Here is a 15,297-nt window from a genome sequence, read left to right on the forward strand (position 1 = left end):
TGTTGGATATTGTTAGATTCGTCTCCATAAATATTCTTCAAATATCAATTTTTTATAATTTTTATTTATATATAATTAAATATAATAATGGTCAAAGTTCTACATTAACAAATACACAAATCAAACAATATGAATTAAAAAAATATGAAAGTTGAAAGAGTGAGAACCTTCTGCTTTCACTGGCTCCTTTCCTTAGTACTAACTACGACAAATTTAAGATTAAATTACGCCCTAACGTGAAGGAAAGGACAAGAGCAACTAAAGCATAAAGGGAATCAAAATTCAATGATAGCAACCATTTGTCAGAAATCTGTACCTTTTTGTCCACCTCTTTTACACCCAAAATGGTGCAAACACTTCCATGGTCCTCTTTTTCCTTGATTGTTTTCGCTCTTGTTAATGTAAACTTGACAATTATTTCTTCAATTACATATTATTCATCGATGCACAACTAGTAATAATATAATAATTAGTATTTTAATTCGGACGATGTTTTGGATCCATTATAATCATTAAATATATTATTATATATGAATTCATAGTTGATTCCATTAGTTTTTCGTAATATATTGTCTAGTCCGAAATTGGATAATCTACTTTATGGCATGTTAAGTTGTTAAAAAAACCATCTAAGGAAATGGGGATAATAATAACAATTTCAATGTAATTTGGGTAAGAGAATGTTATTATAATACTTAATAAAAAGATTGAAATCAAATGGCTTGTCTACATGATTTATACTTACATATAATTATAAGAATTTATTATGTTTTACTTGAAACATTAGGCATTAAAATTGTAATAGATTATTGGTTAAACTATCACATTTCATAATAAAGGTTATGTGTTCGAGTCCTAATAACTACACATTGTTAATATTATTAATAATTTGATATATACTCATTGATGCAGGACTAGTAAGATCTTATGTGATAATGCTTTTTCATATACTACGTTCGTAAATTAAGTTAATTCTGCCCAAAAGCGACCTCTTGCAATGTTATTTTATATGTTTAATCAAACAAGGCATAATAACCTTTTACACTACCCAAGTATATTTATTATAACTAGTTATACTATGTACATGGTACACCAAAGACCATCTTTTATGCATATACTCATTTGGAACTCTCCTTTCTAAATATATTTTTGCTCATTAGGAGGATTTCGAAGGAGTAATGAGCAATAAAAAAAATTAACCTTGAGTATATTATTATGCTCATTGTAGACCTGAGTGTATCATAAAAGTAGTATAATACTTTCTCCGTTCCATAATAAGTGAAATATAGGAATTGGACACAAGATTTAATAAACATCACTTTCAAAAGTCAAAAAGTCATAAACATCATAATATCCTTTATATTATCAAAAGGAGAGAGAAAAGCAAACCACACAAGTTTGTGATGAGTACTCTTGTCATTTAGTCACTTTCTTTTTTCCATTTAAAGTATGTTTCACTTATTTTGAAACATTCTAAAATAGTAAGTATTTCACTCATTATGAAACGAAGGATACTTCCTCCGATCTTTATTAGTTTATCCGTATTCCATTTTGGGATGTCCCTTATCAGTTTACTCATTTCTTTTGTTTCTATTATTAGAACGGGATTACTAACGTTCCATCACACATTCATTCAACTTCAACATAAAATAATAATTTTTCTTTCTTTCTATGTCTCATAACATTGTTTCTCCTAAAACTTTATGTAAAAGAAACGGGTAAACTAATAAAGATTGGAGAGAGTAAATGTGAGTGGCTTTTCCCTTAGAGAAGAGAGAAAGTTAGAACACCCAGCTTATTAATGATTACATATAGCATAGCATTGTTAACTTTGACAAAAAAAAAAAGTGAAATTAATCTAATTCAGTCCAATAAAAAAGGACTAGGAGTATATAATAAGGCTTGCTAGGACCCTTATACAAAACATGATTTGCAATGTGATCATGGTCTGATCTTAAACTTAAATGCAAGGGAAGAAGAGAGAGAGAAGGGAATCCCAAAACACAGATACACTAATACAATACTCAGATACTCCAACTCTACTGTCCTACTCAAGTATCCAACTACTTGTATAAACAAAAACGTTTCCTTTTATCCAACAAGGGAAAGTGGAGCAAAAGGACTGAATAATGGAAAGTGGTAAGAGAAAGACGACGACGACAACGACGACAAGGTTGCCAAAATTAGCAACGGCAGCGAGATCAGTTGAAGAGATGAGAATGAAAACAAAGCGTCGTAGTGGTAGTGGTAGTGGTAGTAGTGGTGGTATTGATGTGATCAATGAGGAAGTAGAAATGAACTCTAATGATGAAATTCAATCCAAGCAGCTTAAAGTTACAAGTGATAAGATAGGTGCTGCTGCAAAACGGAAGACTTGGAATTCTGAATCTAATTTAGACAACACTACTGCTGTGATCGCCATTGCGACGGAAAATTGTGAATTAGTACTAGATGAGGAGCAGCTCCAAGTCCAAGAGAGTTGCAATTCTGATTCTACAGACTCGAATTGCAATCGCGAAAACATTGATCACAAAAGCCTCAATCAAGATAGTATTAGTAGCAGTAGTAGTCGTAGTAGTAGAATTAGAATAAGATCTAACAACCTAAGGACGACTAGTCATTCTTCTTCTCTGTCTCCTTCGTCTATTCAGAAACTGAAGAAGACGAGATCTGAACCAGTTAAGGCTGGTTCAAGCATCGAGAGTGAATTGAGGAAGGTAAATTCAGAGAATTTGGATAATCAAACCAAGATCCATCTCGACCATATTAATGATACCACCAATGTCCAAGATCTAGTGACTCATTCCAATTCATCTCCGTCTCCAGAGCAGCAACAAGAAAAACAAGAAGAAAAACTCAGAAACGAAAACAATAGTAACCAGAGTGATGATACACAAAAGGCAGCTGAGCCGGAATTGACAGCAGGAGCGAATGCTTGTGAAACAGAGGAAGATCATGTGGATAAAGGCCAAATAAACAAGGTTGATGATACAAACAACAATAAAGAAACATGCTGCGATGATGATCAGCTGATTCAGACTGATACCTTTAAGAAAAACACACAAATCAAGTCTAAGAAGGTAGTAAGTCCTTCATTCACTAACTCCAATCAAGGCCTCGGCCTCTCGAAATCGACTCTAACCCCTCGTCGTTTATCTTCATCATCATCATCGTCGACTACAGTCAGATCCGTCCACAACAAACCAACCCTCAATTCCTCTTCTCCTACCACCACAGCGCGTAAGCACTTACTACTAATTTTTTTTGCATAATTAGAAGCTTCATATCAGATCATGCGCTCCTAATTTCCTTGTACTAATAATAATGTGTGTTTTTTCAGAAGAGGTGTTGTATGAATCTAATATCTCTGCAACCCCTGAAACATATAGCAAACTTCAGACTTTAGGTGACTTCATCACTTATCTTGTTTTGAACTACTTTTACTTATTTGTGCTATCTGCTGTCAACTCCGATGATCTTTTTCGATATAATCTGATATTCAGATTAATTTGTTGTTCCCTCCCTTGATCCTTCAGTGGATTTAGTGATGTGGAGAGATGTATCTAGATCAGCATTCATTTTCGGATTCGGAACTTTCATTATAATCTCATCCTCTTATGCAAAAGACTTCAATTTCAGGTTAGTCTGTTTTACATACATACACATATACATATACATATACATATAAAAAGATTTGGGATCGGAAATTCGGAATTGGATGATAAGATTTTCTCTTAGCTGAACTAAGTTTTGTTGCAATTGTAGCTTCATTTCAGTTGCCTCCTATTTAAGTTTGGTCTATCTTGCCGTCGTGTTTCTCTACAAGTCATTTATGAACAGGTACTTGTGTTTTTTACATCGAGAAAATTTGCATTAAAAAACGAGGGTGTGCTTTATGTACTGATATTTTTCTAATTTTGAAACAGAGGAGTCATGAGAAGCGAAGATCAAACCGAAAATTGTGTCTGGGGAGAAGAAGAAGCGATTCGATTTGTGAAATTGATTCTTCCTTATTTGAATGAATCTCTGCTGAAGCTGAGAGCACTTTTTACTGGAGATCCTGTCACTACTATGAAGGTACTATTTACTCCCCAATTAATTTTACTTGATTTAATCTTCTTATGAATTTACTTGATTTAATCTTCTCATATTTTGCCCTTGCCTATATAAGGTAATACTAGTACTCCCTTCGTCTCTTTTTAGTTTACTCATTTTTTTTTGGAAATCGAGTCTAAGAGAAATAGTATGTGACTAGTAAAGAGAAACAAAAAGTGTCAATTAATTTAGTGTGGTCCAAGAGATAAGAATGGTGACAAATAGAGAAATAATGTTTTATATAAAAGATAATAATTTCCATCATCGGTAAGGATTAAGGATGATGTAGGTTGGTCTTATTCTCGTCTTCTCGAGGTAGACCAAGTGTTTCTTTTCTCATCAAAAATATATATATAATATAAAATTAGTGGGGTCCATAAAACTAAGATACAACTAAAAATGAAAAATGAGTAAACTAATAAGAGACGCGTGGAGTACTTTGGTAGTAATAGACTAATTGTACTTGTTAGTCACTATTTCCTCCTTTTTTTAGTTCAACTAATTTTGACTTTAACACTATTTATATACTACACTTTAACCATCTATAAAAGGAAAAACGATTATATGAGATCTTAAATGATTTGTCTCAACATTTGTTTTTGCAATAACAATTTTTACTTGTACATGCTAAATTTTTTTTATTTAGGAAAATTAATATATTTTTCTTGAAAAACATGGGCTCACCATGTGAAAATGAAATTGTAGTTGGCTGTGGTGCTGTTTGTCTTGGCAAGGTGTGGGAGCTCCATCACTATATGGAAAATGATGAAGCTTGGTAAGTACTATCATTAATTATCTTTAGAAGTACTAATTTATTAGGTGGATGAACAACCTTCTGTAATTTTTTACTAGTTTTTTTATTTATATGAGTCACGAATACAGTATAAAGTACAAAAAAAGTGAGTGAGAGATTCAAATCTAATATATGACATATTATTCACAGCACCTTAATTTTAACCACTAGACTAAAATATATTTGGTATAATTGTTTACTAGTGATAGTGACTGGCAACAATTAGCTAATGACTGATGTCAAGAAGAAAAAGGAATAAAAAGACTGGCAACAATTAGTTGACCCGCAATGTTTGGGTATCTTTAGTTTAGCTGCAGTCAGCAAGTTTAATACTCCTAGTACCAAGTACTACAGCAGTACTACTAGTTTAATTACTCATTTACTCCTATGTATGTTATTTACGCATTTCAAGCCCAAATCTCTCACGCATTTCAACGGGCTACGTTAGGAAATGTAAATACGAGGAATAATGAATCGTTAATTTTACATAGCGATAGAATCTATACTAATATATTAAAAGGCGTTTTTAAATAAGTAACGGTGTCACATGTCGCTTTCTCTAAGAATGTTTTAATCCATATATAGTAAAAAGGTTAGAAATTACATAGTGTAGTGTTGTCATTTTAAAGTATAATATTAATAAATGAAAATTTTCCTTACTGATGCTTAGCCCGAGTAATAACTAATGATACATTAATACCCGCTTATTATGAACGATTTATCATCTCATATATAAATATTTTCATTTATTAATACTTGCATCATGTAGATTGGAACTACATAAAAATAATTCTAGAAAGTAAGCCGTTAAAATGTCGAATTGATAATAATATTTCCAAATGCTCTCTCTAACTAGCATTTAAGTTATTCGAAATTTCCCCTCAAAAGAAAAGTTATTTGATTAATTTGTTTTTTTATCTTTCCCTAATAACTCTTTTAAAGTATGTATCTAATCATCGTAGGCCAATTTTAAAAACAGAAAGGCTTAGATAATTAAATATGAAATTAAAAAAAGAAATTTATAAAGGTAAGATGAATATCCTTTACATGAAAGGGAGAGAGGGGGGAATTAAAGATCTCACTTTGTAAGGGGTAAGAATTGGACTCTTATCACAGGAATGAAAGGATGACATCCAATCAATTAGGTCAATCTTTATTCTAGTGTAATAAAGAAACTGATTAGTAGTATAAGGAAAAGCTAAATGCAGCCTTAAGAGCTACATACAAGAAGTTAAAAATGAAAAAAAAAAAAAAAACAAGCATTAACTGATCATTGATATTACCTCTGTGTTTCTATTATTTGCAACGATTAAACATTTTTCCTCACTATTTTATGTCAAATCGTTGCACATAATAAAAAACGAAGGTAGTACATAAATTAATGCAAATTTTTTTATCATAAATTTATAACTAATTTTCATTTCAAGTGATGTATTTATATCTTATATACAATCATAAATACTGTATATAGCATAACCCGTTTGTTACAAATGCAATGAGTTTTGATTATATGGTGAAAGCACAATGCTACATCTACTCGATGGGTAGTTAACTCACTAGAAATAGAGCATTAAAACACTATTAGAATCGATGAGTTGGATTCCATTATTTATTTATTTCTATTAGTAACGAGTTGTTAACCCACTAGGTAGATAAAGTTTTTTCGATAGTGAAAATATGGTATAGACAGGGAGATTAATGCACAAACTTGGAGATTCCAGATGCTGATAAGACACGTTATGTTACCTAGTAGTTAGTGATAGCAGTACTACGAATACTGAAACGTGTCTGTAAACTGAAATGGCTTTACCTTTTGCTTTACGAATACTGAAATAAACTAACGGTTGCATCTGGATTTGCGCAGGCTTTTTTGGAGTTTTCGTCATTCCAAAACTTTGTTCTTCCTATTCTTCTCACGTTACTGCATACGGTAATATTTCCAATCTATACCTTTCAATCCTTGATAAGAGTAGTATAGTTCACGCATATTGAGTATGATTAGATAACAAATAATTTTAATTAAGGATTTTAATATATGTAATTTTAAGAATTGCATATAATCTTTTTTAAAAAAATTGCATATAAATATTAAATATATTTTTTTAAATAGTTTTGATTTAGATATTTATGACATAATCACACGTCAATTAATAAACTTTATGTTTATTCATTGCTTAATATTAATATTTTTAACTTTTTAGCAGTCTTAAATTCGATTTTGTTCAACTTATTTTAACTTACTGTATTTCATAAAACATACGATAAGATAATTCAAATAACATAATATTAGATAGGAAAAGAATAAAAGATAAGATAAGAAAAGATAAATTAAGTTGAATAAAATGGGTTAACTAGTTAGGCAACCCAAATACGCAATAAATTAGAATATAAGTTCAGATAAGATAAGTTCATATAAGAAGATAAGATAAGTAAAAATAAGTTGGATCAAACAAAGCCTTAAAGCGTATATATCATATTATTCCTTTAAACAAGATAACAAAGAGTAAGCTAAAAAAAAAAATATGCGACAATATAAGTGGACTTATTAAAATATTCTTCCTATTTTTATTTGGTAACAAAAAATTTGCTATTTAATCTTTCTTTATGTTAGAAATTCTATATTTAATAGGATTCATGGATGTTTTGGAAAATGTACTTAGGGCGTGTTCGACACAAGTTTTTTAAGTAGTTTTTAGTGTCTTGACTAGGTCAAAACACTAATTAAGAAAAATAATAGTGTTTGGCAAGGTAGTGGTGTAAGTAGCTTTTAGTGTTACAAGTAGTGTTTTAGTAGTATTTGTGAAAAGCTACAATTTGTAGCTTTAGCTTTAGTGGTGCATAAATTATATATTAAAGTTTTGTTTGAGTTTTTAATTAATTATTTGTAAACAACTACTTTGACAGTTTCTTTTACCAAACATCAATATCTTATGCCGCTACTTGACAGCTAACAACTAACAACTAACAGCTACACACCAACCACTAACAGCTATTTAACAGCCAACAGCACAGCTAAAAGCTACTACTACAACTATTGTTGCCGAACACACTCTTAATTGTTTCCTAATTGGTATCGTATATGATTAACGAGTTTAGGCAAATTTAAGTTATATAGGTTTGTTGATTTCTAATCAAAGCTAAATAAGTAGTTTTCTCCAATTCTTTTCAAAAAAAAAAAAAAGTAGTTTTCTCTAATTCTCTCTAAAAATTAGCATGATACTTTCCTAAACATAAAAGAATCCTATAAAGTTGTACACATTTGTTTATTTATAATCAAAGTTGAGCCATTTTCTCTGGTTCTCACTAAAACTTAACATGATAACTTCTAACACTTAATTTCGTGGCACTTGCAATTTGCATGTGCTATCCCTATTCCCTACTAGTTTAGCAGTCATTTTATATTTATATAAAGAAAAGTAAATGGCTTACATATCGTAACTACTTTACATGTTCAGGTAAATTTTGGGTAAGGCGTTTTCAAGATGCATGGGAGTCATGCTCACATAAAAAAGCTTTAGCATTTACTATTTTCACGCTCGTCTGGAATTATTCTTCGGTAGTTGCTCGCGCTTGGGCAGGTAAGGTCTCGTCATTTTTCTCTTTCTTCTCCTCAAAGCATGGCCTATGAATATGAGTCAAATTAAGACTTTAAGAGGATTATTAGGTTTGAGTAAGATGCACTTTCTTCGGACTTCGGTTTTATTAGTTCACTCATTTTTTTTTTGCGCAAAATCTTAAGAAAAATAAACATGTGGGTTATAGAAAGAAAGATAAACTATAATATAATTGTCAAAGGACAAGAGCCCTTTGGGCTTGAAGTGTGGATGCGCTAAATATTCCACTTAGCAATGAAGGGGTGATGAGATTCGAACCCGTGACCTTTATGTCACACTGACTCTGATACCATGTCAAAGGACCAACTCAACCAAAAACTTAAGCTGATGGTTGAGGCCCCAGGAATAGATTTATACTCTATCAATAATGCCTACTTCATTTTTGGTGGGTCAAACTTTAAAATTTTTGACCAAATATTTTCATTTGTATATATAAAAAAAAAATATTCACGTGGGATCTTGTTATATTCGTCTCAATGTGCAGTTTCATAATATCAACTTTTTATATTTTTTATTAATACGGAATTAAATATATTAAAGGTCAACGTTACGTCTTGAAGACCGTGTAAAAGAGAAACAAGCACTATATTATGGGACGGAGGGAGTAATTTAATGGCATATTGTATTTAGGTTATATGGGTCACGAAAAATAGAGTGAAAAGATAATAATAATAAACAATTGATAGTACAAAAATTATTAAGAGAGACTGTTTAATTTTAATATAAAAGTAGGCCTAACCACCAAATGGATTAAACTAGTCATTGAAAGAAATTATCCTAATCATTATTGGGTTAATTCTCTTTTTAATATTGCGCTTACCATTGCCTAATCTATACTAATATATTAAAAGACGTGCACACACAAGAAACGGTGCCACGTGGCACTCTCCCTAAGGGAGTTTTACTCCATGTAATCCACAACAATTTAAAAAAAAAAGAAATTGCATAGTATAGGTTTTGATCCCGAGACCTCAAGAACATATACTAAAGACTTAAACACTAGACCAAATAATATTTAGTGTTATCATCTTAATTTATAATATTAATAAATGAAAATTTTCTTACCCGGGGCGTAGCCCGGGCATAATAACTAGTTTTAGTTTAAAAGTAGGTGGTCTTTTACAAGATAAACTCTTGATAGCATCATTCTAGAAATAGCAAAAAAATTTAGGTAAACTAAGGGTTTGTTCTCTTCGGCATAAAATAGCTGAACTGAACTGAACTTATTGGAGCTGAACTGAACTGAACTGAATGAATTGAATTGAATTGAATTGAATTAAATTAAATTGAATTGAATTAAATTGAATGTTATAAATATATAAATAATATTTTAAACAATAATAATATGAATATTAAATAATAATTATAATGATAAGTAATAATAATGAATAATAATAATAATAATAGTATTTTGGATATTTTTAAATGATAGTTATAAATAAATAATATAATAATCATAAATTAATAATAATAATAATAATAATAATTAATGATAATAATGATAATTAATAATAATTATTTTATATTATTTGTATTAATATATTAATACTTGATGATGATATATAATAGCAATAATATCTAAGAAGTAAATTAATATTACTATTTTAATAATTAGATTTAATAATATAAAAAAATATTTAGTAATAAAAATAATGATTGGGTTGGACCGCGAAAATTACATCATAAAACGTATTGACGCGATTTGATTGGTTTATGGGCTAAAAAAATGGGTTTGTTTGTGCTTTGACCTAAACCATGTTCCTCCTAATAATAATAGTAATAATAATGAGTAAAGGTATAATAAACAAAATAATATATAGAAACAACAACAACAACAACACAACACATAATAATAATAATAATAATAATAATAATATAATAATAATAATAATAATAATAATAATAATAATAATAATAATAATAATAATAATGATAATAATAATAATAATAATAATAATAATAATAATAAGAGTAATTAGTAAAATAAATTATACCAACATAATAATAATATTTAACAAAATGATTATAAAAGAATGGAGCTGAGTTGAACTAAACTGAACTGAACTTATTGGAGTTGAGCTGAACTGAACTGAACTTATTAGAGCTGAGCTGAACTGAACTGAACTAAAAATAAGATGGGGAGAACAGACCCTAATAAGATACTTCGAAAAAGGAAAGTGGGTAAAAAAACTAGATGATATGCTTGTCTTTGAAAAATATGGACTAAAAACGCTAATTTGGTAAGATATGAGTTTGTACATGCCAATTGCCAAGATTGACAGGTTGAATTTGATTTGATGCAGCCTTCATATTGTTTGTGGCTTTTCGATATTATCAACAATCTTTGACCACTGATGATTTTGTTGAGGTCAAAGAACAAACAAGATTACACAGTGTGCAAACAAGACGACATTTAGCAAGAGAGCGAGGAAGAGTACCAGCTTCATTAGATCAAAAGAAAGAAAAGAAGAGCTTCTGATCAAAATACTTTGAATATAAGATGTTGAGCTAGCACTTTCTCTGTAACCATATTGTTAGATTTAGGAAAAACACCTCAACATATTTAGATCTATCACATATATATAGTTTAATTCCTAGCTTCACTGTTATAGTATTATTACCTACAATGTCATGATCCAATCCTTTTTTTAACCTGTAAATGTGTCCCAATAACTATAAAGTACTCGTCACGTATTTATTCTATTTTAGAAAACATGATTTGTCCTCTATTTTTTAGATGTTTAGTATATGTACTCAATATTGCCTAATAGTGTTGGCATCACTTCCGATCCCAAAGATTAATATGGGAGCGAGTTTCACTTAATTTTCCCAATTTCCCCCCTATTTGTAAGGGACTTTATCTTACCCATTTAAACTTTTGTAACTATTTTAGGTCTAAAACCATAGTTAACCATCGGCATGTTAAATTATTTAAATGCAATGTAATCACTATGTAATTTTAGCTTGAATCTTCTTATTAAATAAGTTATTTATGGCTAGCGGTTGAGATTTGTTTTCGAAAACATAGCCATTCCTCTCGGCCCACACATTCCATGCTAAAAAACATCCGTTTTGCACCATCTTTTTTTATCGAGAGCCTCCCATCTCACCAAGGTATCACAAAACTCCTCCTGCTCAATATCTCTCGCCATTGCTTTGCATCCATAATCATAGCCCAACGAGCAGGGAGGCAGAGTGATGAATTTGCATTGTATACCACATGCATTTATGGTGGGGGTGAAGCAAGCCCGAGCAGCAAGCTCCACTAAATGGTGCGCACCACCCACTGGTGTGATTAAAGTTAATGCTGACGTGTGTGTTGGAGATGATGGATGGATCGGACTAGGTGTTGTCGCCCGTGGCTCAGATGGGAAGGTTTGTTTTTCTGCCGTTAGAAGGTATCGAGCTTGGTGGCCTCCAGAGATAGCGGAATGCAAAGCGATTCACTTGGCAGTGCGGTTGGCTAAGGCTCATGCTTGAGGGATGTTTTGGTGGAGTCGGACTCACAAGTTGTCACCACGAGATTAACTAAGGATGTGCTCTTTTTCTCGGATCTAGACTTTATTTTAGGAGATGTGCTTGCTTTGAGTAATGAGTTTAATTCTATTAGTTTCATTCATGTTAAAGGATGGGAATGCTGTTGCCCATAACCTTGCTAGAGTTTTGCCTTTTGGAGTTGAACAATGTTGGGAGAATCATGTTCCCTAAGTTGTGGCTCCGTACGTATTGATGAACACTTTGTCTCTTGATTAATGCACTTCTCCTTTTCCCCCTCAAAAAAAATTTATTTATGCGCTAATAATAAGAAACTTTTTGTATAAGGTGATATATTGTGTTATTTTTACCTAATGGGTCAATTTGCTTTTTATGATCTTTTATCTTTTTTTTGAGGGGAAAAGCATAAGCTTATGATCTTTTATCTTATAATTGGACTTCCCCTCAAAAAATAATTTCTTATCATTGGACTTACACAACTGAAGATACAAAATGGCCCTACTATGTTGGTGCGGTGCCTAAACCATTTATGAACGCCCCCTACCACAACCACCAACTCCACATGATTGTTTTGGTTAAATAGGCCATTTTTTCAATATGAAACTGCAGAAGTTTCAAAAGAAAACAATTAAAGGAAAGTTAATGTGGTAGCATGTAGAGTAGAGTATAAAAATTAATGTTCGCGTAGTTCGTTGCAGTCCCTATTGCCATCGTTAGGATCCCTATCTCCCCTACCCCCACCTCCCTCGCTCCCGCACTCGTAAGGGATAATCTCCATCTTACTTGTTAAAATAAATGTTGTATAGAATATGAATGTTCGAGAAAAATTTAAGTTGTTCGTAATTTTATAGACGAAATTATTATTGCTCAAAAGGGTCAATACTTTATTGCTCCATATTTTCCCTGATTGTGGTGATTTGAATGTACGCCCACCCAAACATGCAGTATACTAGAGAGCTAAATTCATTCATGCATTTTCTTATTTTATGAGGATTACAATGAGCAGAGGGATAGATGAGGGTGTGCAAGGAGCCAAACAACACATGGCCCCCAAAATTATAAAGGCCCCAAAATATATTATTTTGAAAATTTAACTCTATATTTGAAGAAATCACCGTTATTTTCCACCCTTAATAAATTTGTCAATGATTTATCTTTAGATTTTCAACTTTCTATCTTTAGAACGCTAACCTTCCATCTCTATTTTCTATAAATTTAGGGGCCCAATTTTCATGTTAGAACTGGGGCCCCAAAATCTTCAAGACGACTCTGACAATGAGTGTGAAATCGGCGAAAAAGTGGCCTTCCTTAATCGAACTCAAAAGCAATGAGCAGTCACTAGTAGAATAAATGCTATTTGTTGCGGTTAAAAAGAGGCATATTGCTGCGTTTTTGGGCGCGCCGCAATTAAGGGCGCAGCAATAGGTATTTAATTATATTGATGCGGTTTTAAACCGCAGCAATATCTACAAATATTGCTGCGGTTTCTAGGCCAAAACCGCAACAATATATGTTTTTTTAATTGAAAAAAATACAACATATTGCTGCGATTTTGACCAAAAACCGCAGCAATAGGTACCGGTAAATTGAATTTTTTTTTTTTTTTTGCATTATTCTATCAAATTTGAAAGACAAAAAGGCGGAAAGAAAATAAAACACTACTGATTGAAACTAATGACAAAAAATTATAATACAAATTCAAAAACATAAAAAATACAGATTAAAGTATATTATTACAATAAATTTAAGGCAGATTATAAAAAAATCAAAATTATAATACCAAAACAATAGCAGATCTGAAAAGAAAGAAGCTAATTATACAAATTCAATCGAAGAAGCTAATCAAACACCCAACAGTTATATAAAGCACACGCAGTCACAACTATGGCTTCATTGCTCGATATAATTGTTGGGTGGTTTTTGGTTAACTTCTCCTAATAGAAGCCTAATTTGTTAATAAAACTAGGTACTAATCTACTACTCCAAGATGCAAGTAAATGACCTAAAATCTAATCAACTATAAGCAACTCATATGAAACATAAAGTGGGTAACTGTAGGTATTAGCAAACTGAAACGTAATGGATTGCCCATTTAGTAGGGCTATGCCAGCATTGACGAGGCAATCATTGAAATGGATTCGCTTGAAGATGAGTGGATCGACGAGGTGATCAGAGCTGAACCACCCACAATGGAGGTGGATCTGAGAGATGTCACAACCAGAGACACAAGATCTCAGAATATCACAGTGTGAGTGGGTATACCGGAGGGAAGTGGTGCACCCGGTCCTTGGTTAACTAGAATATCGGATTCACTGCACTTGTTTGTATCACCCCAAAATCGAGTTGGCTTGTCAACGTTCTTTGGCGCTGCGACAAGCCAATCGTCTTCTTCGACAAGCCAGAGGCAATAAACATCACCAATTAAAGGAAAGAGGAAACAGCGCAACAAATTGACAAAAGAGTATAATACCAAAACTTCGAAAATATAGAAACAATCGTCTTCTTCACATCCTCTATAAATGACGAACGACGACTGAATTTATAGAAGAGTTTGCGAGCGACGATCCAAACGACTGAATTTATAGAAGGGTTTGCGAGCAACGAACCAACGACTGAATTTGGCGTGAGTTGTGAGAGAGCGCTGAAACAATGGTGAAACAGTTGTGGTCGAGAGGAAGAGAGGAGGAGAGAAAGAGAGGAGAGAGAAGATGAGAGAGGAGAGAGCGCTGAGAGGAAAGAGGCGTGAGGCGTGAGTTTTGAAATATGAGGGAAGAGGCGTGAGTTTTGAGATATGAGGGAAGAGGCGCGAGAAATGAACCCTAAATAAGTAATTGGGCCGCGTTTTTTTTTTAGAACAGACAATATTGCTGCGGTTTTGGGCGGGAAACCACAGCAATATATTTTAAAAATATTTTTTATTATATTGCTGCGGTTTCCCGCCCAAAACCGCAGCAATATTAGTCTCTCCAGGCCCCACATTTTTTTAAAATGTATCCGTTGAACAATATTGCTGCGGTTTTAGGCGGGAACCGCAGCAATATTGTTATTTTCTATTTTTTCTATTTTTTTGCGTGTAATATTGCTGTGTATAGGTAAAACCGCAGCAATATCACCGCAGCAAATAACATTTATTCTACTAGTGAGTATCTTTCATTAGGTCTCTCACAAAATTCTCTCCTCTCTTGACAATATTGATATCAATCCTTTGCTATTGACATTCCTCAAGAATTGTCGGAGGCTTTTTCAGGATTAGTGGTTCTTCTAGTGCTTCAGTAGTCGGTGATTCTTCTAGTGCTTCAG

General features: G+C 32.2%; 1 protein-coding gene across 2 annotated transcripts; it reads left to right on the forward strand.

Annotated features, from left to right (window-relative positions):
- The first annotated feature begins 1,878 nt into the window (after positions 1 to 1,878).
- Positions 1,879 to 11,246, forward strand: LOC104901803 (reticulon-like protein B21). 2 transcript variants are annotated; one of them, XM_010689418.4, is made up of 9 exons: positions 1,886 to 3,240; positions 3,341 to 3,406; positions 3,537 to 3,639; positions 3,766 to 3,840; positions 3,927 to 4,077; positions 4,801 to 4,870; positions 6,753 to 6,818; positions 8,344 to 8,466; positions 10,806 to 11,246. In XM_010689418.4, the coding sequence occupies exons 1-9, from the start codon at positions 2,130 to 2,132 to the stop codon at positions 10,979 to 10,981; spliced, it is 1,941 nt and encodes a 646-aa protein (XP_010687720.2). In that variant the 5' UTR covers positions 1,886 to 2,129; the 3' UTR covers positions 10,982 to 11,246. The 2 variants fall into 2 exon arrangements, with proteins under 2 accessions (XP_048490724.1, XP_010687720.2); XM_048634767.2 differs by lacking the exon at positions 8,344 to 8,466 and having other exon boundaries at positions 1,879 to 3,240.
- The last annotated feature ends 4,051 nt before the right edge of the window (positions 11,247 to 15,297 follow it).

The sequence above is a fragment of the Beta vulgaris genome, chromosome 8 (assembly GCF_026745355.1).
Source record: "Beta vulgaris subsp. vulgaris cultivar EL10 chromosome 8, EL10.2, whole genome shotgun sequence".
NCBI classification, from domain to species: domain Eukaryota; kingdom Viridiplantae; phylum Streptophyta; class Magnoliopsida; order Caryophyllales; family Amaranthaceae; genus Beta; species Beta vulgaris.

Bases quoted from the DNA above. Each gene is read 5' to 3' on its own strand.
- LOC104901803 (XM_010689418.4), top strand. From the start codon at position 2,130: ATGGAAAGTGGTAAGAGAAAGACGACGACGACAACGACGACAAGGTTG. The intron at 3,640-3,765 runs GTTAGTCTGTTT...TTGCAATTGTAG, and splicing joins GCAAAAGACTTCAATTTCAG to CTTCATTTCAGTTGCCTCCT. The intron at 4,078-4,800 runs GTACTATTTACT...ATGAAATTGTAG, and splicing joins ATCCTGTCACTACTATGAAG to TTGGCTGTGGTGCTGTTTGT.